A 22,834-nucleotide genomic window follows, 5' to 3' on the forward strand; every position below is an offset into this window, starting at 1 on the left:
AATTATTATGCATGCCTTAGTGTGGCCAACCATAGTAATGTTTTTACTTGGGATTCTTCAGCATCCAACTAAATTGAAGTACTCTGGCGCTTTAACTTTGCATCTCTGACGAAACCGGAACGCCGTGGCATGGAAAAGAACGGTATTGTGCTCACAGCAGCGCCACAACTTATGCACTCAGTATGACTGAGTCACCGCGGCGTGTACGCGTTGTAGTCAGCTGGCATAGCGTTGCTGCTGCATTATAGAGCCCAAGATTTCCCCTCCACGGTGCTTGTGCGGTAATTTCATAACCAGCATTTCAAACAACCTTCTCATACTCGCTCCCGGTAAAGGCACACTGCCATGTTCAAACAAAGTTAGGTCGTCATTCGCTATGCCCCGATTTTGGCAGGCTCTTCTTGACACAGGTGGACACATCCTCCTTCTCATTACTCACGGACGTCACTCGTTGGAGCTCTGTTTGCGCTCATTCCGCAGATCTTTATCGGAGGGTGGTCCCCGGTACTTTTGCCTGTAGACGGTGGCCGCTTGCGGCAGTGCTTCGCCGCACTTGCGAGGTTTGTATTCTTGCAAACATGGGTTCTGCTGGTGGACTTGTCACGATCACTTCAGCGCTTACGTGGCTTGTCCTCCTCATCTCTACAATGAGTCCCGCCAGCCACCAGAATGAGCGACTTCGGTGGTGCGGCAAACGACTTAGTAAGTATGCAGCCTGCGTGTTCATACAGACGTACACGGCGGGGGGGGGGGGGGGGGGATTGCATTGAAAGAACACGCCGGAATCGACACCTGACAATTGTTGGTACGAGTAGCGTAACAGCAAATATACGGGTACTGCAGTGGTGGCGAAACGGCTGGCCGTCTGTATACAACGCGGCAAGTCCCGGGTTCAATTACGAGTGCCCGCCGGAGGCCCACTGGTGTTTCCAAAAGAAGCCTAGTTCAGAAACGAAAGGAACACAGAGGTCGGTGACACACCCTTTGGTTGTCTTCACTCCTGGCTGGGCATTACGCGATGAAGTCGTGCCAACAAGACCCCACTGCAGCCTTACCTTGCAGCAGACATATTCGCTGCGCTGACGTTACTCGTGAGTGTTTGAGATGTCACACCAGAAGATGGTTCAAGTACCCTCCTGGAATTGGTGGTGTAATCCTGGGAAAAAGCCTTGCGCATAAAATGTATAAGCCACTTAGTTTGCGAAAACTTTCCTTTAGGAGTTTCTACTTCTAAGTAAAGTCAACCATAATAATTGTTGGGGTTTAACGTCCCAAAATCAGCATATGAACAGAGAGACGCCGCAGTAAAGGGATTTGGAAATTCGGACCATTAACATGCACCTGAATATAGGCACACGGGCCTCGAGCACTTACACCTCCACCGAAAATGCTGTCACCGCGACCGGGATTTCATCCCGCGACCAGCAGATAAGCAGCCGAATGCCTTAGCCACTAGACCACCGCAGCGGGTGTGAACAAGGGCCGCTCTTGCAGGGTAAGTCTTTCGTCTCCACTTTACATGACCCCTGCAAGGACAAGAATAAAGTTTGGTCTGTCTGTCTCTCGCTCAGAAACACTGTATGCTGATATGGGAAGGCACTAGTGGCCAAAAGAATCGGTCATATCGTGTACTAGAGATTAGCAATTGTGCTTTCAGGGCTGGCCCCATTCCAACAAATGTACGCTTTGCGCCATGATTGAATGCAGCTTGCTTCAATTGTGCCTTCGTATTTAGGATCCCGATGCCTCTCTGGCCGGCATGTCCTTCTTCGGGTACACCGGCGAAATGAGACCCCCAACTAATTGAAAACCCCCGTACGATACCCGATCAGGCTCCAAATGTGGCTGCTTGACATCGCAGCTAAAGCGAACGTCATGAATAGTCACACGACTGGTTCTAACATTTCATGACTGCGCAAAAATTTAGGTTTGAGAACTGTGTTGTTTTATTTGGTTTTGAGGATGTCAGCACTCTTTCGCATCTTCTCCAGGTAATACCAAGTGTGTATTCGCAGGCGTGCGTGCGCGCGCATGTTTGTGTGCATGCGTTTTCGTGCGCGTGTGTGTGCTGTATGTCTGCGTGTGTCTGCGTGTGCGTTCCTATGTGGGATGGTATGCATGCGTGTGTACATGCGCATGTGTGTGCGTGTGTTGTTGCGTGTGTGCCTGGGTGTGTTTGTGTGCGAGTACATGCGTGGGTGCGTGTGAGTTTGTGTGAAACTTACCAAAACCAGGCTAGTTACGGGTAACAGACGTTTGTACGCGCATATAGACATTTCGTAAACCACTTGGCCGCTATGGTGGCGCAGTGGGCTGTGGACCTAGAAGACGTGGGTTTGATACCAAAAGTGGCAGTCGCGTTTCGATGGCGGTGAATAGTGCGCATAGTGCACATTGGCGTATCCCAAGTGGTCGCAATGATCCGAGCTCCTCCACTACGGCGTGCTTCATTTTGACTGGCTGTGGTGCATAAAGCCCCGAAAAATAGTTATCCTGATTTTAGAAAATGACCGTGGGCCTTTATTGTTGCATACGCAACTCCTAAGCAGTTGAGTATCAACCCGAAGTTTAGCGCGATGTTGTGTAACTCTGATTCGTTCTTCAGCATCCGGGCCGTTTGTATATGTAAGGGTAAAATGTTTTTGTTTTGTGATACTTTGCATTTAGATCCTAGAGACTTTGCTCGTGGAATGAGGGCAGCTACAGACTTGATGCTGGCGTGCAAGGAGCATATTGTGACTCTCAACGTTAGCCCTCTAGTCCTCAGGGTAAGTTTTTACTGCTCGTTTAAGCCCTCTACTGATATTCTTTGGCCCCGCCGCGGTGGTCTAGTGGCTAAGGTACTCGGCTGCTGACCCGCAAGGCGCGGGATCGAATCCCGGCTGCGGCGGCTGCATTTCCGATGGAGGCGGAAATGTTGTAGGCCCGTGTGCTCAGATTTGGGTGCACGTTAAAGAACCCCAGGTGGTCTAAATTTCCGGAGCCCTCCACTACGGCGTCTGTCATAATCATATAGTGGTTTTGGGACGTTAAACCCCACATATCAATCAATACTGATATTCTTTGGGATGGTATGTGCAATTACAGTAGCAGAAGCTGACTTCATGGTCACCGTAGGCCTTGACGTGCTTTGTAAGTAAGCTTACGTACTAATTCTAGTGCTGTCATCTCACATACTGATACAGCGTTGAACCCACACTACAGGTTTAAGCAATAACGTGGTCTCCTCTAACTGATGGATGCAAAGAATCTAACGTGTCTCAAACAATCTCGCTATGAGACACTCACCCGTGCCTCTGGACTAATTTGGCAAGTTAAGGTGCTTTGACGCGCTCCTCAATTAAAGTTAACTATAGCGTGTGTGCGTGTTTCGTCCTCATCATCATTCTATACGAATTAAGCACGGAAGAGCGAATTCACCTATGTGACGTTTCAGCTTGAAGCAGCTTACCCAAAAAACCTGATACACTCAGAAGGCAAATTTAAAAAAGAATCTTTTCCCTGGAAGTTCTCCTGCGGCAAGTGGACAAATTCCAGTCTCCTTGAAAACACGAGAGTAAAACAAAAAAGCAGCCTAGGAGCATGCATGCAAATGATTTTTTTATCGATTTTTGGGGTTTAACGTCCCAAAACCACGATATGGTTATAAGAGACGCCGTAGTGGAGGGCTCAGGAGATTTGGATCACCTGGCGTTCCTTAACGTGCACCAAAATCTGAGCACACGAGCCTACAACATTTCCGCTTCCATCGGAAATGTAGCCGCCCCAGTGGGGATTCGATCCCATGACCTACGGGTCAGCAGTCGAGTACCTTAGCCACGAGACCACCACGGTGGGGCGAGTATGCAAGTACCTGTATTCAAATTATTAGGTAAGTTTTTATTACTTAACAATAAATAATGTTCTATTGTACCTATTTATCGCACGTCTTTAGAATCTAGAATTTTCACATTTAGATTGCGGGATCTAAACTTCGTTTTTGCTCACTTATTCGTGATGGAGAAATAGTGTACCTCACGGGCACTTCTTTAAGGCTAGTTATCAGCCTTTCGGATGCGACATGTGGTTCAAAGGACAGAAACCAAACAGGCCTGTTCAGACGTGTGACTAGTGATGAAGAAGCAGCGATCAGTCGGTTGTCTTCTGCCAGGCTCCTAATACTATTTACCATCAGCAAAGTTTTCCTTGAAAACTTTTTTTCATAAGAAAGTTATACATAACATATAGACCAAACCAATATCATATCTTTCCAAACTGAGTGCCAAGCACACGATGCCTGTATCTTACATTTTTGTGCTCATGAGTAAAAAACATTGCTACCTGGCGAATATTCAAGAGCTCTTGGGGTTGAGCTTCTGCCCGATTCACAATTTTTACATTTTTTTAGAAATACAGTTCATAGATATATCAACGCAAATGCCACTAAAACTATTTGACATACACAGAGTTAGAGTGATATCTGTCGGCAACTTTCTAACCATCATCATCATCATCATCAGCCTGACTACGTCCACTGCAGGACAAAGGCCTCTCCCATGTTCCGCCAGTTAGCCCGGTCCTGTGCTTGCTGCTTCCAATTTATACCCGCAAACTTCTTAATCTCATCTGCCCACCTAACCTTCTGTCTCCCCCTAACCCGCTTCCCTTCTCTGGGAATCCAGTCAGTTACCCTTAATGACCAGCGGTTATCCTGTCTACGCGCTACATGCCCTGCCCATGTCCATTTCTTCTTCTTGATTTCAGCTATGATATCCTTAACCCCCGTTTGTTCCCTAATCCACTCTGCTCTCTTCTTGTCTCTTAAGCTTACACCTACCATTTTTCTTTCCATTGCTCGCTGCGTCGTCCTCAATTTAAGCTGAACCCTCTTTGTAAGTCTCCAGGTTTCTGCTCCGTAGCTAAGTACCGGCAAGATACAGCTGTTATATACCTTCCTCTTGAGGGATAGTGGCAATCTACCTGTCATAATTTGAGAGTGCTTGCCGAATGTGCTCCACCCCATTCTTATTCTTCTAGTTACTTCAATCTCGTGGTTCGGCTCTGCGGTTATTACCTGCCCTAAGTAGACATAGTCTTTTACAACTTCAAGTGCACTATAACCTATCTCGAAGCGCTGCTCTTTGCCGAGGTTGTTGTACATTACTTTCGTTTTCTGCAGATTAATTTTAAGACCCACTTTTCTGCTCTCCTTGTCTAACTCCGTAATCATGAGTTGCAATTCGTCCCCCGAGTTACTCAGCAATGCAATGTCATCGGCGAAGCGCAGGTTACTAAGGTATTCTCCATTGACTCTTATCCCTAACTGTTCCCATTCTAGGCTTCTGAAAACCTCCTGTAAGCACGCGGTAAACAGCATTGGGGAAATTGAGTCCCCCTGCCTTACACCCTTCTTGATTGGTATTCTGTTGCTTTCTCTATGAAGCACTATGGTAGCAGTTGATCCCCTGTAGATTTCTTTCAGAATGTTTATATATACTTCATCTACGCCCTGATTCCGCAGTGTTTGCATGACGGCTGATATTTCTACTGAATCAAACGCCTTCTCGTAATCTATGAAGGCTATGTATAGTGGTTGGTTATACTCTGAGCATTTCTCTATTACCTGATTGATAGTATGAATGTGGTCAATTGTTGAGTAGCCTGTTCGAAATCCTGCTTGTTCCTTTGGTTGATTGAATTCTAATGTTTTCTTTACTCTGTTAGCAATTACCTTTGTAAATAGCTTGTATACTACAGAGAGCAAGCTGATCGGCCTGTAATTCTTCAAGTCCTTGTCATCTCCTTTCTTATGTATTAAGATGATGTTAGCGTTCTTCCAAGACTCTGGTACTCTTCCCGCCAGGAGACACCTCGTAAACAGGGTGGCTAGTTTTTCTAACACAATCTGTCCTCCATCTTTCAGCAGATCTGATGTTACCTGATCCTCACCAGCAGCTTTGCCCCTTTGCATGCTCTCCAAAGCTTTTCTGACTTCTTCTATCATTACTGGTGGGGTGTAATCTGGGTTACTGCTAGTTCTTATAGTATTAAGGTCGTGGTTGTCTCGGCTGCTGTACAGATCCCTGTAAAACGCCTCCGCTATCTTAACTATCCTATCCATATTGGTAGTTATTTTGCCTTCTTTGTCCCTTAGTGCATACATCCGACTTTTGCCTATCCCAAGTTTCCTCTTCAATGCTTTGACACTTCCTCCGTTTTTCAGAGCGTGTTCAATTCTCTCCATGTTATACCTTCTTACATCGCATACTTTACGTCTATTAATCAACTTCGAAAGCTCTGCCAGTTCTATTTTGTCTGTTGTACTTGACACTTTCATGATTTGACGCTTCTTAATTAGGTTCTTCGTTTCCTGTGAAAGCTTGCCAGTGTCCTGTCTAACTACCCTGCCTCCCACTTCCACTGCACACTCCATTATGATACTCGTCAGATTATCATTCATTGTATCTACGCTAAGGTTGGTTTCCTCACTGAGAGCCGAGTACCTGTTCTGCAGTGACACTCTGAATTCCTGTACTTTCCCTCTCAGTGCTAGCTGATTGATTGGCTTCTTGCGTATCAAGTTCTGTCGTTCCTTCTTCAAGTCTAGGCGAATTCGAGACCGTACCATTCTATGGTCACTGGATCGTACCTTGCCAATCACTTCCACATCCTGCACGATTCCAGGGTGTGCACTCATTATAAAGTCTATTTCGTTCTTATTTTCGCCATTAGGGCTCCTCCATGTCCACTTGCGGTTTTCTCGTTTTCGGTAGAAGGTATTCAAAATCCGTAAATTATTGCGTTCTGCGAATTCTACTAGTAGCTCTCCTCTGGCGTTTCTAGTACCGATGCCATAATCTCCTACTGCCTGGTCTCCAGCCTGCTTCTTCCCTACCTTTGCATTAAAGTCGCCCATCACTATAGTATACTGTGTTTTTACCTTACTCATTGCCGATTCCACGTCTTCATAGAAGCTTTCAACTGAAGCGTCATCATGGCTGGATGTAGGCGCGTAAGCCTGTACTACCTTCATCTTGTATCTTTTATTCAGTTTAATTACGATACCTACCACCCTTTCATTAATGCTATAGTATTCCTCTATGTTGCCAGCTATGTTTCTGTGAATGAGGAACCCCACTCCCAGTTCTCTTCTGGCTGCCAAGCCCCTGTAGCAAAGGACGTGCCCATTCTGTAGCACCGTATAGGCCTCATCTGTCCTCCTAACCTCACTGAGCCCTATTATATCCCATTTAACACCCTCTAGCTCCTCGAATAGTACAGCTAGACTTCCCTCACTAGATAAGGTTCTAGCGTTAAACGTTGCCAAGTTCAGGTTCCAATGGCGGCCTGTCCGGATCCAGAGATTCTTAGCACCCTCTGCTGCGTTGCAGATCTGACCGCCGCCGTGGTCAGTTGCTTCGCAGCTGCTGGGGACTGAGGGCCGTGAGTTATTTGACGTAATCATGTGGGAGGTAGTGGCCAGATACTGCACCAGGGTGGCCAATCCTTCTCTGGTGAGGGAGTGCGTTCTCGGCGGTGTTTGCCGGTGAGGCCGCACCCCAGGCCTCTTAATGCAGTTCCATCAACACGCGGATTTTTTTTTTAAATCCGGTTGGGAACTGCGCGGTACCGGGATTTGAACCACGGACCTCTTGCATGCGAGGCGGATGCTCTAACCACTACGCCATCGCCGCACTCCTAACCACGAGCTGTTAAAACTAGAGCGCATGCCATGCACAGTGACCACCGTACTAAACTGCCATATTGGAGTACCAAGAAATTTCGACCGCAAGGTGTTGTTTCACGTTCACTGACTGTCACAAACGACTCCGATTTTCGGATCATCCGCGGGCCCCATCTTCCAAGGTAGGGCGCTTTTGTGTTGGGAGGACGACATCCGGCGACTAATGACCCAGCGTGGCGCCGGCTCGTCTTCCCTGCACCTGTACCGAAAGGGGCACCGGTGGTCTAAAAAAGGAAAATTACCCCCAGATGAGACGGGAGCACGTGTACGCCCCTAAAGAGGTTTGAACTGCATCGGAATAGGCAGTTGACGTACAGCCAGCAACAAGTGTGGTCGTCGGTGTCGCAAGTCTCGCGTAGGCGGCGAGCATGGAGTGACCCGCGCAACGTATTGAGACGGCTGCAATTCCGGGCACCCTCGTCGTCTACCAAGCCGGCGAGACCTTCGGCGGCACCCGTCAACTCCCCTACTTGCACCAAGAGCTGGCCTGGTCCGTATGGAACTTTTATTGTGACTTTTTTTAAATCGTTAATTTATTATAACCAGCCTTTTTTTAAATATGTGTAGTTGTGTGCGCTGCGTCGCACGTAAAAATTCAACAGCGCTACCAGAATCTTTTCCATGTAACTTTGCTTGTATCTCCTTTGATTCATGTCATTAGTTTGTTAACATTCCACGTATTTGTCTTTTATTTGTGCCTCTTGTAGTGTTCTTATAGAGCATAGTTTGTTTTATAGCCTTTCTTTCTCATCGCGTATCAGTTTTCTTCCTCTGTTATTTTTGTTAACTCCTGCATTTGCCCTTGTTTCAATTAAATGCTAGTTTGTTTTGCATAAAGTCTCCGTGTCTGCTTATGAGTGCGTTGGTCAGGCCCACACATCACCACACGTGCAACCCCGCACGGGTCAACCAACCCGCAAATAAATTTGAAATGTGCCACTTCGAGGCCTTTCAGGCGTCGCAGGCCGAAGCGTAAAGTGGAAGCCTGTGAGTCTGCCGCACGTCGATGTTGGATCGGCGGGGCCTTACCCGAAGTGCGTGACACTGACATTGCACAGTACACGGGGATATATCATTTTGCTACTCCAAAATGCGACCGCTATTCGTTAATCACGTTACTTCATAAAACATAATTTGACGCAAAATTCTGGCGGTTTTAGAACAAATGTTTATTATGGGCTAAACTATAACCACCACATTGAAGTGTTCCTCCTAGGAGATCAAGAGTGCCAATGCCTTGTTCTTTGTTACCTATTAACTATGGCTAACACCCGCCATAGGGTAATCGGCCAAGAATCGAAAGTTCTTATTCACGTCTTTAAAACTTATAACAATGCCATCGAAGGGTGCTTCAATTTCTCCATTCATTGCTGAAGCGTGCGCGGTGAAGGCGCATGCCATGACGTCTTTCTTTTTTTGTTTTATCAGAGCACAGTTGTCCTCTTGAAAACCTTATGAACCTGCACGAATAGTTTAAAGGTGGCACATGTCTTCGAAAATATACACAACCTAACCTATACAAAGGAGTCATAGTTACTCTGCTTCTCCATAGGAATGTCAATGCAATCGCGATCGAAAAATGTGTCTGACAGGGAGGTTGAATATCCCCGCTGCTGTTCACTGCGTGCATAAATAAACAACAGAAGTTACTGGGCTGGACAGAGTCGGCCATTAAGCTTCATGGAGAATGTCTCGGAAACCTAAGCTTTCCAGATATGATATAGTGCTCTACAGCAGTGATGACTACGAATGAAAAAAATAAAAGAGCTAATGCCTAAAACTTGATAAGTAGAATGTTAGAAGGAAGGAAAACGAGAGAGAGAGGAGAGGCAGAAATGTTGACTAGTTTTGCATAACCGGTATGCTACCCTCTACAGGGTCAAGGGATGAGGGCATATTGGTAGAATAGTAAAGAAAGAGAGTAAGGGGGAGCACGCAAGAATGGTAGAGATGAATAGGAATCAAATGGTGACAAAGATAATTATTCATAGCCTGGCGAAATTCGTTCATGCAGGAACATCGGCGGCTGTGTGTCACCCTCCGGATGTGCTACGCCTTCACCACCTACAGTGATGGTGTATGTTGGAAGCATGGCCTTTACAGTTGACCTTTGCCTCGGGCCACGTATTCTGACGCTAGAAATCATTTCAGACTCCAACTGGATTCCAGCGGGCATTTTTGCATTGTTTGGAGAGGCTGTTAAAAACGGCGCAGATCATCAACCCGGTACGTATGTGCGCGGCTGCACAAGATATTCTTCCTACTTTCCACATAGCCCCCAACTTGGCGCGGGTAATGTGTCAGATCACCTGCCTATGAATGACCAATGCCTTTTCTTTGTGGTCTAACAAAATGACAGCAAAATAAGCCCAGTCAGGTCAAGTTTAATCAGTCTCTTGGCATACGATAAGCTGTCGCTATCGATATTTATTACATTCAGACGTCCCATAATTGCGAAATCAGATAGGGTGAGTTCTCAATGCTTATAGAAGCCGCCGGAAACACTGAAATATTTTGGTATCCTCCAACAAAAGAATATTGGTCAGAGTAACCAGTAAGGTAAAAAGTGTGCAACTTGATTACCCAATTGTTCTATCTTATTACCAAGCCATCTGGACGACCAGCGAAGAGTGATAGACTGGGCTAGCAAGCTCGCAGAGTGAATGGGGCACCCACTGGTAAATGTAAACCGAAACAGTTAGGTCGGATACTACTACTACTGCTACTACGACTACTACTATTATAATAATAATATTGTAGAGAGGAAGAAGATTTTGTGCCGCAGTGGGTCACGCCTTTAGCGAGAGGAGCCAAGTGCGAGCTGTTGCCCCGAGTGCTGTGATTCCTGGGTCCATCGCTGCCGCCCGCTTTCCGCATCAATAGACCTGCTGTACAAGTACTACTTGCGCCTATAAACCCCGTTTCAGAGTGGTGGAGGTGCTGGGTATTTTCTTCAGCCATTTCTGGGACGGCAGGTGATTTTCTGTTGCGGAGTTCCAGGTTGAGTCACCCAGCATTATTGTTATTATATTATTATTATTATTATTATTATTATTATTATTATTATTATTATTATTATTATTATTATTATTATTATTATTATTATTATTATTATTATTATTATTATTATTATTATTATTATTATTATTATTATTGACACTACTGCTACTACTACTAATACTACTAGAGAGAGAGAGAGGGAGAAAGAGAGCTCTCTATTGAAAGGCAGATAATTTAGCCGGCGTGTGTGTGTGGCTGACTTGATACTTTGCGTGGGGAAGGAGATTGGGGACTGAAAGGCAAGAACACAGAGGTAAAAAATACTAAGAAATAAAATGGAAAGAAAAAAAGTGAATATACAGACATTTTTCTGTCTCTAGGGCGGAGACATGTGCTGACAGCATGACTTCAGTTTTCGGGCGCCCTTACAGTTTGTCTAGCTGACCGATATTGTCTAAATACGTGAATAAAAGTTTCATCGCTTGCCTATGTTGCGTGAAGCTGGGGAAAGGGCCCAGGACACAACCAACTGATAAGGTCCTTTGGGTTACCAGATGCATAAAGTGTTCATAGAGCGCACGCTCATCGGCATACGCTTGGTACTCAAACAAGATTTGTTTTTCAGTGTCAGGTGTCGAGAGATTTGGGATGGGTGTCAAGTCATTAGATGTGGGTCGATAGAATAGAGGAAAGCATATTGATGTGTCGGGAGGTTCCATAACCTCATCGTTTCCTCTGAAGCAAGCTTTTTAGCCAGCGGGAAGCATCTGATTTAGTAAAATAGGTTCGCCTGTAATTTTGCTTTTGAAGTCCTTTGCGGGCCGCTTCATCTCCTTTTTCATTGACCAGTATACCGCAATGAGCCGGTATCCATTGAAATGTGATAGTGTGACCCACGATAATAGTCAAGTGGTCTAAGTACGCTATATCAAATGAAATCGGGTGATAACTTGTTTTCTTTAAGAGACTGAATAGTATTTGTAGTGCTCCCTTGGAGTCGGGGAAGATCACCCATCGTTTCGGCGTTTGCCGCAGGATGTAGAGGGCTGCTTCTTTAATTTCATGAATTTCTGCTGTCATTGATGATGTCCTGCGTTGTAGCCGATACGATAGAGGGAACATAACGGGAACATAGAGGCCATCATTTAACCATATGGTGTAGTAAGGCAAATTCACGGGGACGAAGAGGACAAGAAAACACGACACTCGCTACACTCGCAACTAATTTTTATTTCAGAAGCAGCACTTCATATATAACCCATAACCCTAGCGACACAGAAAAGAACTACGAACACTGAATCATTGCCAACAGAAGCTTTCGCGCAGACTCAAGCGATAGTACACGGCAGTTAAGCTTAGACACTTTTAGATGACATAACTAAAACAGCCTGGGTAACATCAAATAAAAAAACCAAAAAATTTGTGGGAATTCACACGTGTTTGAAACAAAATTTTGAAACTACAAAAAGGAGAGTATGGCACATGCAAACACTGATCTCAATTTTGTCCTTCGAGGTAGCTGGCTTCTCGGCTACTTAACGAAACCGATGACTGACTAATGCATCCTTTTTTTCTTTTTTTAATGTGAAAGGCTTCGACAATTTCTCTGGTTAGTTGGTTTCCATGACGGAAGACTACGGTTGTGTCACTGCACAGTGGTGAGCAGCCACACTGGGAACAGTGTCTTTTTATGTGAGAATGAATGTCAGTTCCTAATGATCGCTTGTGTTCTAAAAGTCGGGTGTTCAAACAATGACCCGTCTGGCCGATGTATACCTTTCCACACGTGAGCGGCAAGCAATACACGACTGATAGGCTACACTTAACAAACTTTGTTGTGTGATTTATCGTACAACTACCAGCATTAGTGTTTACTGCTATGGTAACTTTACGGTCTAGTTTGGAAGATATTTTACTAAGATTGTTGGGTGCCGAAAAAACTAATTCTAGGCCATAGCGATGACCTACGTTTTTTAAGTTATGGGCAATCTTGTGTGCATATGGAACTGACACTATCTTCTTCCTGTTTTCATTACTTGTCATTTTTTTATGAAAGTTGTTGCGTACTTGACTAATCAGCTTGTTAGCTGATCTACACAACACGTGTTTTTCGTACCCAACACGTACCGGAGGGTGACACACAGCCGCCGATGTTCCTGCATGAACGAATTTCGCCAGGCTATGAATAATTATCTTTGTCACCATTTGATTCCTATTCATCTCTACCATTCTTGCGTGCTCCCCCTTACTCTCTTTCTTTACTATTCTACCAATATGCCCTCATCCCTTGACCCTGTAGAGGGTAGCATACCGGTTATGCAAACTAGTCAACATTTCTGCGTCTCCTCTCTCTCTCATTTTCCTTCCTTCTAACATTCTACTTATCAAGTTTTAGGCATTCGCTCTTTTATTTTTTTCATTCGTAGTCATTACTGCTGTAGAGCACTATATCATATATGCAAAGCTTAGGTTTCCGAGACATTCTCCATGAAGCTTAATGGCCGACTCTGTCCAGCCATATCACGAAATTTCCAGAACAGTTGAGGCGTCAGTATAAATATGAGAACGCTGAGTGTAATGATGGGCTAAGTAGAAGAGAGTAGTCTGCAGAAGTGCGGTCTGTGCAATACATCTTTTCGCTTCATTGATTCCTGGGGAAAACACTGTTTAATATCAAGAGGTGAAAGCGTCCACGGAGGAAATCTTGGAGGCATCAACTTCTTCGGCTGTCTAATAGCAGTAAGTTGCTGCATTTTCATAGCTAGGCCGAATGCTGAATTGCTGTAGGTGAGATGTATGCGATACAGAAAATGCTTATTCCTATGTACGACGTGACGTAAATGAGTGCGCAATTTTTCTTGAGTGCAGATGGCACCTAGCGGAAGACATCTTGCTTACGCTACAGTTCCCGAGCCTGATGAGCTCTTCGAAAGGCCTAGACAAATTCATAGGCACTTGTTTCGTGCGGCTTCTAAAGTTCTCTTCTTTGTTGGTGATAATCGGTGAAGCATCGGCAGGCAATAACGCAAGGTTCCTTCAATATACGCTTTCTCAAGCAGGACCATTGTCGCGCACTTGCGTCCCCATCGTTTTCCCGCCATGAATATGAAGAGTTATGATGCTGCAGCTATTTTCGCACGAAGTTTCTTCACCTGAGGAGACCAGGAAAGACTTCTGTCGATGACCATTCCAAGAAATCACCGATACCGTACATATGTCAGTGGTCGGCCACCAAGGAGGAGCGGACACTTGATCATTTTCTTTCTTGTGAATGCGATGGATGTGCTCTTTTCTGGAGAAAACTGCATACCCCTGGGAGCCAAATACGTGGAAAGGTCCCGTAAAGCTTTTTTGAAGGCGTTGTTTGGTAAAAAAAAACGCGAACTTGAAGCACTCCAGATACAGATATCGTTGGCGTAAATTGTGATGTGCCCTCCTCGCGGCAATATCTTTGTAATTTGTATCATGATCATGTTGAAAAGGAGTGGACTGAGCACTGCGCACTGGGGGCCAAATATGTGGAAAGGTCCCGTAAAGCTTTTTTGAAGGCGTTGTTTGGTAAAAAAAACGCGAACTTGAAGCACTCCAGATACAGATATTGTTGGCGTAAATTGTGATGTGCCCTCCTCGCGGCAATATCTTTGTAATTTGTATCAGGGTGATGTTGAAAAGGAGTGGACTGAGCACTGCGCACTGGGAGCCAAATACGCGGAAAGGTCCCGTAAAGCTTTTTTGAAGGCGTTGTTTGGTAAAAAAACGCGAACTTGAAGCACTCCAGATACAGATATCGTTGCTGTAAATTGTGATGTGCCCTCCTCGCGGCAATATCCTTGTAATTTGTATCAGGGTGATGTTGAAAAGGAGTGGACTGAGCACTGCGCACTGGGGCACGCCTTTCTCTACTGCGTGGAACTGCGTGGGACCATTTAGAGTGCACATATATATCTTCCGTTCTTTTAAGTAGCTCTCAATTCATTTATACAGTCTCCCTCCAACGCCAAGACTGACCATGGTTGCAAGAATGGCATGGTGAAAGACGGAGTCAAAAGCTGCCTTGATGTTGAGAAAGATAGCTATTGGAATGCGTCCAGCAAAGAGGTCCTCTTCAAGTGAAGAGACATGGGTGAGGACATTATCGATAGCTGATCTGCCTTTAGAGAATCCGTTCATTTCTTGAGGAAATTTGTCGTAGCTTTCTAAAAATCAAGTCATTCGTTTACGAACCATCCGCTCTATAAGCTTGCCAACACAACTCAGCAGGGCAAGATGTCGGAAAGAGGCGTAGCTTGTTGGCTGCTTTGAAGGTTTCAAAATGGGCACTATTTTAGCGAGTTTCCATTCTGCGGGAACCTCGCCAGATAGCCATGTAGAATTATAATCGTCTAGGAATCGTAGGCGGGAGTTGTGGGGTAACTTAGCGATTGCTTCATAGCTTATTTCGTCGTGACCGGATGATGTGTGTCTGTTTTATTCGCTAATTGTGGTGTTCAGCTCTTCAATTGTGAAAGGCAAATCCAATGCTGGCACTGTCTTTCATGAGAAGTCACACCTGTTGCTTGCGGAATAGCTCCAGGGTATTGAAGTTGATGATAACAGTGTGCAGTATCTTTCTGACAGCTATTTGAGGGATTTCCGTTTGTGTAGAGAAAGTGCATCGAAAGAGTGAAGCTGTTAATGGCATGCCTCTAAAGACCCGCCTTATTTTGGCTACCGGTTAATAAACGTCCAGTGTGGAGCAAAATTCGCGCCATCTTTGCCAGCTACGTTTATCCAGGTAACGCTGGATATGACGTTGTGTCCGTCGGCAGGCTCGAAGGTCTTCAAGACACTTTGTGCGCAATACTTTTCTTTCAGCTCACCTGCGAATAGCACACAGTTTTCCAAACTCCTCATCGTTCGACGGAAATCTGTCATTCTTAGATGAAAGACGTGTGCATGCTTTTAGGCAATGATACATTGTAGTGAGTAATTTTTCGTCCTTAATGGCAGCAGTCGGCTTCTCTAAATGCATCCCAATAAGTAGATCTTGTAATTATTTTTTGATGACATCTTCGCACCAACAGCTGATATCATGATTGGGTAGTGATCACCCTGTGTTTCCAAGTCGGCGCACCACTGAAAGTTGCAGGCAACTGAGCTTGTTGCGAACGTGACATCGATGCTACTGGTAGTCGAAAATCCTCGTAGATATGTGATATTGCTGTCGTTCAGAGGTTCAATAGAATGTTTTAAAAGTAGTTCTGCGAACTTGGCTTCTCGCGCACAAGTGTGTGAGCTGCTACAAACTTCATTGTGGGCATTGAAGTCTCGACAATTGGTGTGTAGAGAAGGTGTTCTTGAAATCAAATTTTCTAGTCTTGAAGCATCGAAAGGCTTGCCTGGTTCCAGGTATACTCCAATGAGTGTGTATTCTTGTTTACCAATTGCTGTGATGGCGCACGCATATTCATTGTCGTTGTAGGGTGGGATGTCGATGTAGGAGGCCGGAATATCTCTGTGAATGCCTACGAGTAATGTGCTGATATGGTCTAGTCGTTTTGAATGATGAAAATAATACCGTTCTTTCTGAAATATGGTCAGACTCATGATTCATATATGTTGATGAAAGGGAATCGGTACGCTCGCACCAGCTGTCGGAAATCCGAAAACATTAAGCGAAGCCCGCGAGCGTACCACTGGAATATGGTGCATGTGCTAAGTAATTTATGTATTTTCAGTTCAGGTGGCGAAGTCGTTAGGGAAGCCATGATTGCTACTTTGAAGAAATGCGCCCCTGTGGTGCGTAGGATGTCAACACCATGGGCTCTATTGCAAGGATTGCTTCTACCTCTGGAAGACTTCTTGACGAGGGGTTCGCGCGGACAAGAGCTTTTAGGGCTGCAAGCAACATAGGAATCAGTATGCGTGTGACATCTTGATCGGTGTTTCCGTGTTGATGTCTCTCGCAGATTTCCTTGTCGTGCTGTAGTGACTGAGACTGGTGATGGTAGTGCTGGCTTGGTGGGTCTTTTGAGGTATGATGCGATGATTTTGATGAAGACGACAAGCCCATGAATTTTCCAGGTTTTTTTTAGTAACACCTGCGTACGTGTTAGCAGATGTCTTTTGGCTTTCTGGTGGTTGCTCCTTGGAGACGTCTTTCATACTCGTGAATACCACATCAGGGTTAGGCGGTGGTTCGCTCCGCTTTGGTGGTTTCTCTTGTGCTTGCTACAACGTGCGTGCGAGTGTAGCAGTCATATTTTTTATGCATCCTTCATATGAGGCAGGGTGTGTGCCACCACAGTTTGCATATTTAGGTTGTGCTCATGACGTGCATTCCTTGTGCGAGTGAGGCCCAGCACACACTTTGCAGCGCACAGGCACTGTGCAGTGTCTTGATATGTGACCATGCCTTTGACACTTGTAACACTGTGTAGCTGCCCCAACGTATTCGGCAACCGGGTAACTACAGAATCCAAGCGTAACTCTTTTCGGTATCGGTGAATTCTTGCTAAATAGCAAAATGGGAAATCGACGACGTACCTCGTTGACTTTTCCTCGCTCTTCGGGTGTGAAGGTGGTGAGCCTGTTCGCTGAAACGACTTCTTGATCCCGCAGATAGTCTTGTAGTTAGTTCTTGATTTGAGTAGCTCAGTGGGCATCTTGTATTTTTCTATAGTTCGCCGTGTATGAGTACAGAACTCGGGCTTCTACAGCTACGCCGGCCAGTTCAGTCACAGTGAGCAAATGGTTAGCAGTGGGTAGGGCTGACACTGTAACCACCAAGCTTCCATCCTTGTTGTGGCGATGGTTGAGAACATTCTCTTGGGCCGACGTTACAACCGCTGATGCCACGATGTTAGGGTTGACCTTCCATAAGCATCCGCCTTTCACGGTAGGTTGGAAGACGCCAGGAATGCCAGTACCTCTTTTTTCTTGTAGGAAACAACCATGAGGACGCTTGGTCCATATCGTCTTTATTTCCCTCCGAAGGATCGGAGCTGTCCTGTTCAACGCGCCGTCGCTTGTTTACGGGGTCTTGATCTGTAGTTACCTCCACAAGGGCTGCAGGAGTAGTACTTGCCACCGCTGCCATAGATGTGGCATCGAGTGCATCTGGCGGTGATGTTCCGTGTCGTGGTGGGTACGGCGCAGTGCGCCTAGAAGTCCTCTTCATGTGTTTCTTCAAATGGACGGGAGCCTCCAGGTCGTTACGGGTTGAGTGCGAAGCCCAGGAGAGCAATAAGGACTGTCAGACTGAGAATAATATAAAAAAATAGGAACTGGCCTAGCACAGCTGATGCGATAGAACTTCTTCGTCTTCTTCTTTTCACTACTACTACTACTACTACTACTACTACTACTACTACTACTACTACTACTACTGCTACTGCTACTACTACTACTGCTACTACTACTACTACTACTACTACTACTACTACTACTACTACTACTACTGCTGCTGCTGCTAGGAGAAGATGCGCTAAGGGTGCTATAGCCACTAAACACCTATAGACACTATACATCAATCTTTAATAATCATTCAACTGCATCTGTGAAGACACTTATTACTTTAGTGTGTTAAACCGATTGCTATATGAGATGGATCAACTTTTTTTTCTATCTCTGGACCATAAGGTTCTCATGGAGCAGATACGCCTGAATGTGACCAACCTGCTGATTGCTGCAAATGTGAGAAATGACCTTGTATACATATGATCACTTTCTGAGTAGATCGTGTTCAAATAGGTTACTTCGGTCAAAGTGCCCCCATTTTTGCTGCGTATCGCTAAAGCTCGAAAACTTGCTGACGCATACATGTTCTTGGGTCTTGGGATGCCCCGCGTATGTTATCAGTTAAAGAAAAATGTGGCAGAGTGACGATGTCTAATGACAACACAATTACACCAGCAGGGCAAGAGTGCAACATTTTTTTAAAAGACTTGAAAAAACATTGTCAAGTAATCATCCAATAACTCCCTATCGACGTTCATTGTCTCACTAATGAAATGTGGCAAAAATTTAATTGGCATAATAGCAGAGTCGCAGGATCTTAATGCACGCTAGAAGCCCTAGCTTTCTCTTGTTTACGTCTTTGTGAGCGCGTTCAAGACTACACTGATTGATTGAAAGGGTGGTGCATCTGAAAAAAAAAAGAGAGACTGAATGTTACGTTTCAGTGCGTCAAAACCTTCAGCAGCTTCTCTTCCTTTTTTCTCTTTCTTATGTTTTTAATTGGCTCCATTATGTCTAGTTTTGCTCTCTCACTTTCGCCATGACCACGAGTGCGTTACACTCGGATACAATTCTAGAAAAAGTCGGTTTTTCACCACTAAACGACCTCCCTCCCTCAAGCCAGTGTCGCGGCGGCTTTGTGACAAGTTTTGTGACACACTTTGACAAGCTGCTGTGTGATTCGCATCGTGAGCGCCACGCGAGAGTGGTTTGCCGTGTGGTCACGGTCACAACGTTACCTAAAGTTCACTAAAAGAGAATGTGGCGCTGCGATCGTTCAGCCATATTCAGCCAAATGACATCCAATTTTCATGAAAGCAAAAAAAATCTTAAAAGCAGATGATTACTAAGTGCCGTAGACTATGATAAACATAACAAATAATAGAACCAAGACCGACCAGCATAAATAAAAGTACGACACGATGCCTTCAGAAAACCTTCAAAATTGTCATTGATATATTGATTAACCATAAAGTGAACGAGCTTTGTCAAAATGTTTCTCTTTATTATGTTGTACTTCATAGCTTTTCTTTTAATTATTGTTCCAGAGCTGCGCTTTGAAGCACATACCACGGGAAGAGAAATACGCCCTGGTAATGTTGGCATACTTTGCGGATTTTATTTCTGGATAGAGCAAAGCTGGTCCCAAACGAACCAATGCCATGTCACCCACTGCTTACTAACGTAAGCGCTGTCATCTACCTCATCTGAATACAGCCATTCAACTTCACGTCTGCTTCCGCAATTTATTCCTCTTCATTTTAGTGCATCAGAATCACCGAGGCGCTGTTTAATACCGGTCCTATTCCTCGGTGGGCGGCGCTTACTGAAACCACGTAGATGGCAGCATCTATGCATATGGATTCAGCCATGCGCAAGAACACTACATGGCAGAACCCAAATGGTCCCATCAGAGCAACCATGTGATAGTGATACTCGACGTCACACGATGCCGTATGGACGTTGGACACGGTGACGTAGAAGCATGCATGGCCAGTGCTTCATAGGTCAACGCCACCGTGGATTAAGGGGTAATTTCCTGCGAGCAACAACTGTACAACAAATAGGACACGCGGGTACAAACACTGTACAAGTATGAACACATCTTGTCCAGTGGCCAGCGTGGCTTAATCAAAGGTAGTTCTACTGAGTTCGCGCTGCTAAACTTAAAATAATTTTAGAAAACGTTGAAAAAAGGTGATTACCACTTCGTGTTTTATATACTAAAGTAAAGCTTACGATTCCGTCTGTGTTACGATTGCTTGTGTGACTAAACTACAACTGAACAGAACTTATGGAGTGGCGCACTCACTGAAGCGTTGTCTTCTGGCAAGAGATCACGGTTAGGAAGAGTAGTGGGGTAGTTTGCCAAACGTATTTGACAAGACTGCCATTTTAAAGAATACCGCTACCCTATCTCATATGTGGGTCACCTCTGAAGGTAATTTCGGTTTAGCTCCAGGGTTCCCTATATATATATATATATATATATATATATATATATATATATATATATATATATATATATATATATATATGTATATGTATATGTATATATATATATATATTTATGTGACGTAAGAAGGCAGAGATGGTTAGGAGAAGTAGAGGAGGAAGAAGTCAGAGAACGGATTAAACATGGGGTATGAGCCACGCCACGTCACCCATTCATCGTAGCGTCACACAAGTCGACAGGATGGAGACCTGCCTGCCCCTTCATCAGTCACTCATCATCGACGCAGTTCCCCAGAAGACACCCTGACCATACATGGACTACCGAATCATCGCTTAGGAGGACAACGACCAGCACCATGACAGAACCATCGGCTGACCTCGACATCCCCAAGTACACCGGATCAGCGGACGACGGACCCGTACAGAACTGGTTCAACCTGTTCGAACTCCACGCTACCGCTGCATCTTGGTCGGAACGGGAGATGGTTACGAATTTCAGCGACTACGTCACCGGTGAGGCATTTAAATTTTACCTTATTCACATATTCGAGAACGACGAGTCATGGCAAAAAATCAAAGAGGAGATGATTACCCGTTTTAATGACTATGACCAAGACTTACTCGTTGCCAACCATCTAGAGACAACTGCACACTATCGTCAATTTCCTAAGCAGTCCTCAAGCATTCGGAAGTCTAGCGCGAATCGACAAGCGCCTCAAGACGAAGTGGCACATGCGTTTACTTTCAGAAGACCATGCGTGTTTTGGGAAAAACCTTACCATCAAGCGCGCCTCCCTTCTACACGAAAGTCAGCATTCCGAAAGTCCTCGCTCAAGGATATGACGCGAGGCATTGCTCACCAACCTGATGCTCTTAATTCTCCTCGCATACGAGGTCCACCACGCGTTTTTCCATCATGCGGCTCTTCAAGCACTCCTAACGCTCACCACTTGCCTTATAAGGACGCCGTATTCATGGCAGATGACCTGGTGCATCGGAAAAATACTCTGCCAAGCCATTCTTCTTCTGTACGGTTTCATGTATCACCGTCCAGTGCACACACCCCCGAGAGTCCAAACAAAACAGAAGGCTCAAACGCATCGAACGTCGCACGCTACCAGGCGCAAGAACTACTCGCAGTGAACAGCGAAAAAGAAGCCCCTGAAGAGCTTCGTGTCATTTCTACGGCACCGCAGACTTGCCAAACTCTGCAGTTCAAACCTAGTAATAGCATGTCACCTGTGGTGCCCACATGCAGAGCTCACCAATTCAGGATTCGAACAAATTCAGAAGAGCATGATACATCAAACCTCGCACACAGTTGTCTTTCGGAAGCGCCCGTAATGAACCCCGTCACCGAAGCCTCTGAAGAACATGCTAGCAATGATGACGCATTACCAACTCTGCCAGACAAGCAAGACACCAGTTCACCATTCATCAGCTGTCTACAGGACGCGTCAAACACCGAAGGAAATGAATGCCCTATTCCGGAAAGGGCGCCACTACAGCCATCTCTTGAGCAGCCTCAGCAAAGCAAGCAAAGCCAAGTTCATAAACCCATGCTACAACGAGAGAAACTGCAACGAGGGCATCGACGAACGCGAAATTCAACGGAAGCGCACTCACCAATAAAAGAACATCGGAAAATAAGATCTCTAAACCAAAGACCGATTCAAGACGTCAAGCAATTTCGCACAAAGAAAAGTCACCAGAAACACTCCCTGCACCTGCTATTACACCGACTGCACCACCACAAAAAACGCCGAGAAAGACACAAAAGCACTGCTTGCACAGCGCAAGCATTCAGGCACTTCGTCACAGTCGGTCAAAAAGCACGAAAGCAAGAAGCACCGGTATTGCACCATTCACGACGAAAAATACAATCCCGACGACGCCGCCGATGCAACAATGCGATCCAACCTTGCTTAGTCCCCAGAACAGTTCAAGCAGTATTGTCAGTATTCATGTGTAGCCCGCTCTGTCCGGAACGCAACAGTCAAGCTCGTCCACCAGAGTCGTCATAAAAATCACCGGACTGCTCCCTCGGCCTTGAATACTTAGTGAGATTGTGAAACTCTGTCGGGACGTCAAACTGTGAATTTGGTAATATTTTGTTTATTCTCTGCAATTTGTTGTAGCTTGTAACCGGTGCCATCTTTCGGGGGGAGGGGGAATCCTGTGACGTAAGAAGGCAGGGATGGTTAGGAGAAGTAGAGGAGGAAGAAGTCAGAGAACGGATTAAACATGGGGTATGAGCCACGCCACGTCACCCATTCATCGTAGCGTCATATATATATATATATATATATATATATATATATATATATATATATATATATATATATATATATATATATATGTATATATATATGCGGGCTGTCTCTCTGGCTCGTGCGTCTGTATTAAAAAAGATAACCTCGTTACTGCCATACCGGACGT

The 22,834-nt window shown here is 45.2% G+C and overlaps 1 protein-coding gene across 1 annotated transcript; it reads left to right on the top strand.

The window, feature by feature from the left end:
* The first annotated feature begins 508 nt into the window (after positions 1–508).
* Positions 509–19,670, top strand: LOC119179743 (uncharacterized). The gene is made up of 6 exons (XM_075868314.1): positions 509–702; positions 2,668–2,768; positions 9,738–9,800; positions 9,875–9,949; positions 18,344–18,397; positions 19,489–19,670. Exons 1-6 carry the CDS (start codon positions 579–581, stop codon positions 19,570–19,572), a joined length of 501 nt encoding a protein of 166 aa, XP_075724429.1. The 5' UTR covers positions 509–578; the 3' UTR covers positions 19,573–19,670.
* The last annotated feature ends 3,164 nt before the right edge of the window (positions 19,671–22,834 follow it).

Source organism: Rhipicephalus microplus, chromosome 7 (genome assembly GCF_043290135.1).
Source record: "Rhipicephalus microplus isolate Deutch F79 chromosome 7, USDA_Rmic, whole genome shotgun sequence".
NCBI classification, from domain to species: Eukaryota; Metazoa; Arthropoda; class Arachnida; order Ixodida; family Ixodidae; genus Rhipicephalus; species Rhipicephalus microplus.

What these genes read in the sequence shown, in the direction of transcription:
- LOC119179743 (XM_075868314.1), top strand. Translation starts at nt 579, where the DNA reads ATGGGTTCTGCTGGTGGACTTGTCACGATCACTTCAGCGCTTACGTGG. An exon ending in TCACCACCTACAGTGATGGT is followed by an intron (nt 9,801 to 9,874) that starts GTATGTTGGAAG and finishes AAATCATTTCAG; the next exon opens with ACTCCAACTGGATTCCAGCG. An exon ending in CGGCGCAGATCATCAACCCG is followed by an intron (nt 9,950 to 18,343) that starts GTACGTATGTGC and finishes CTGGACCATAAG; the next exon opens with GTTCTCATGGAGCAGATACG.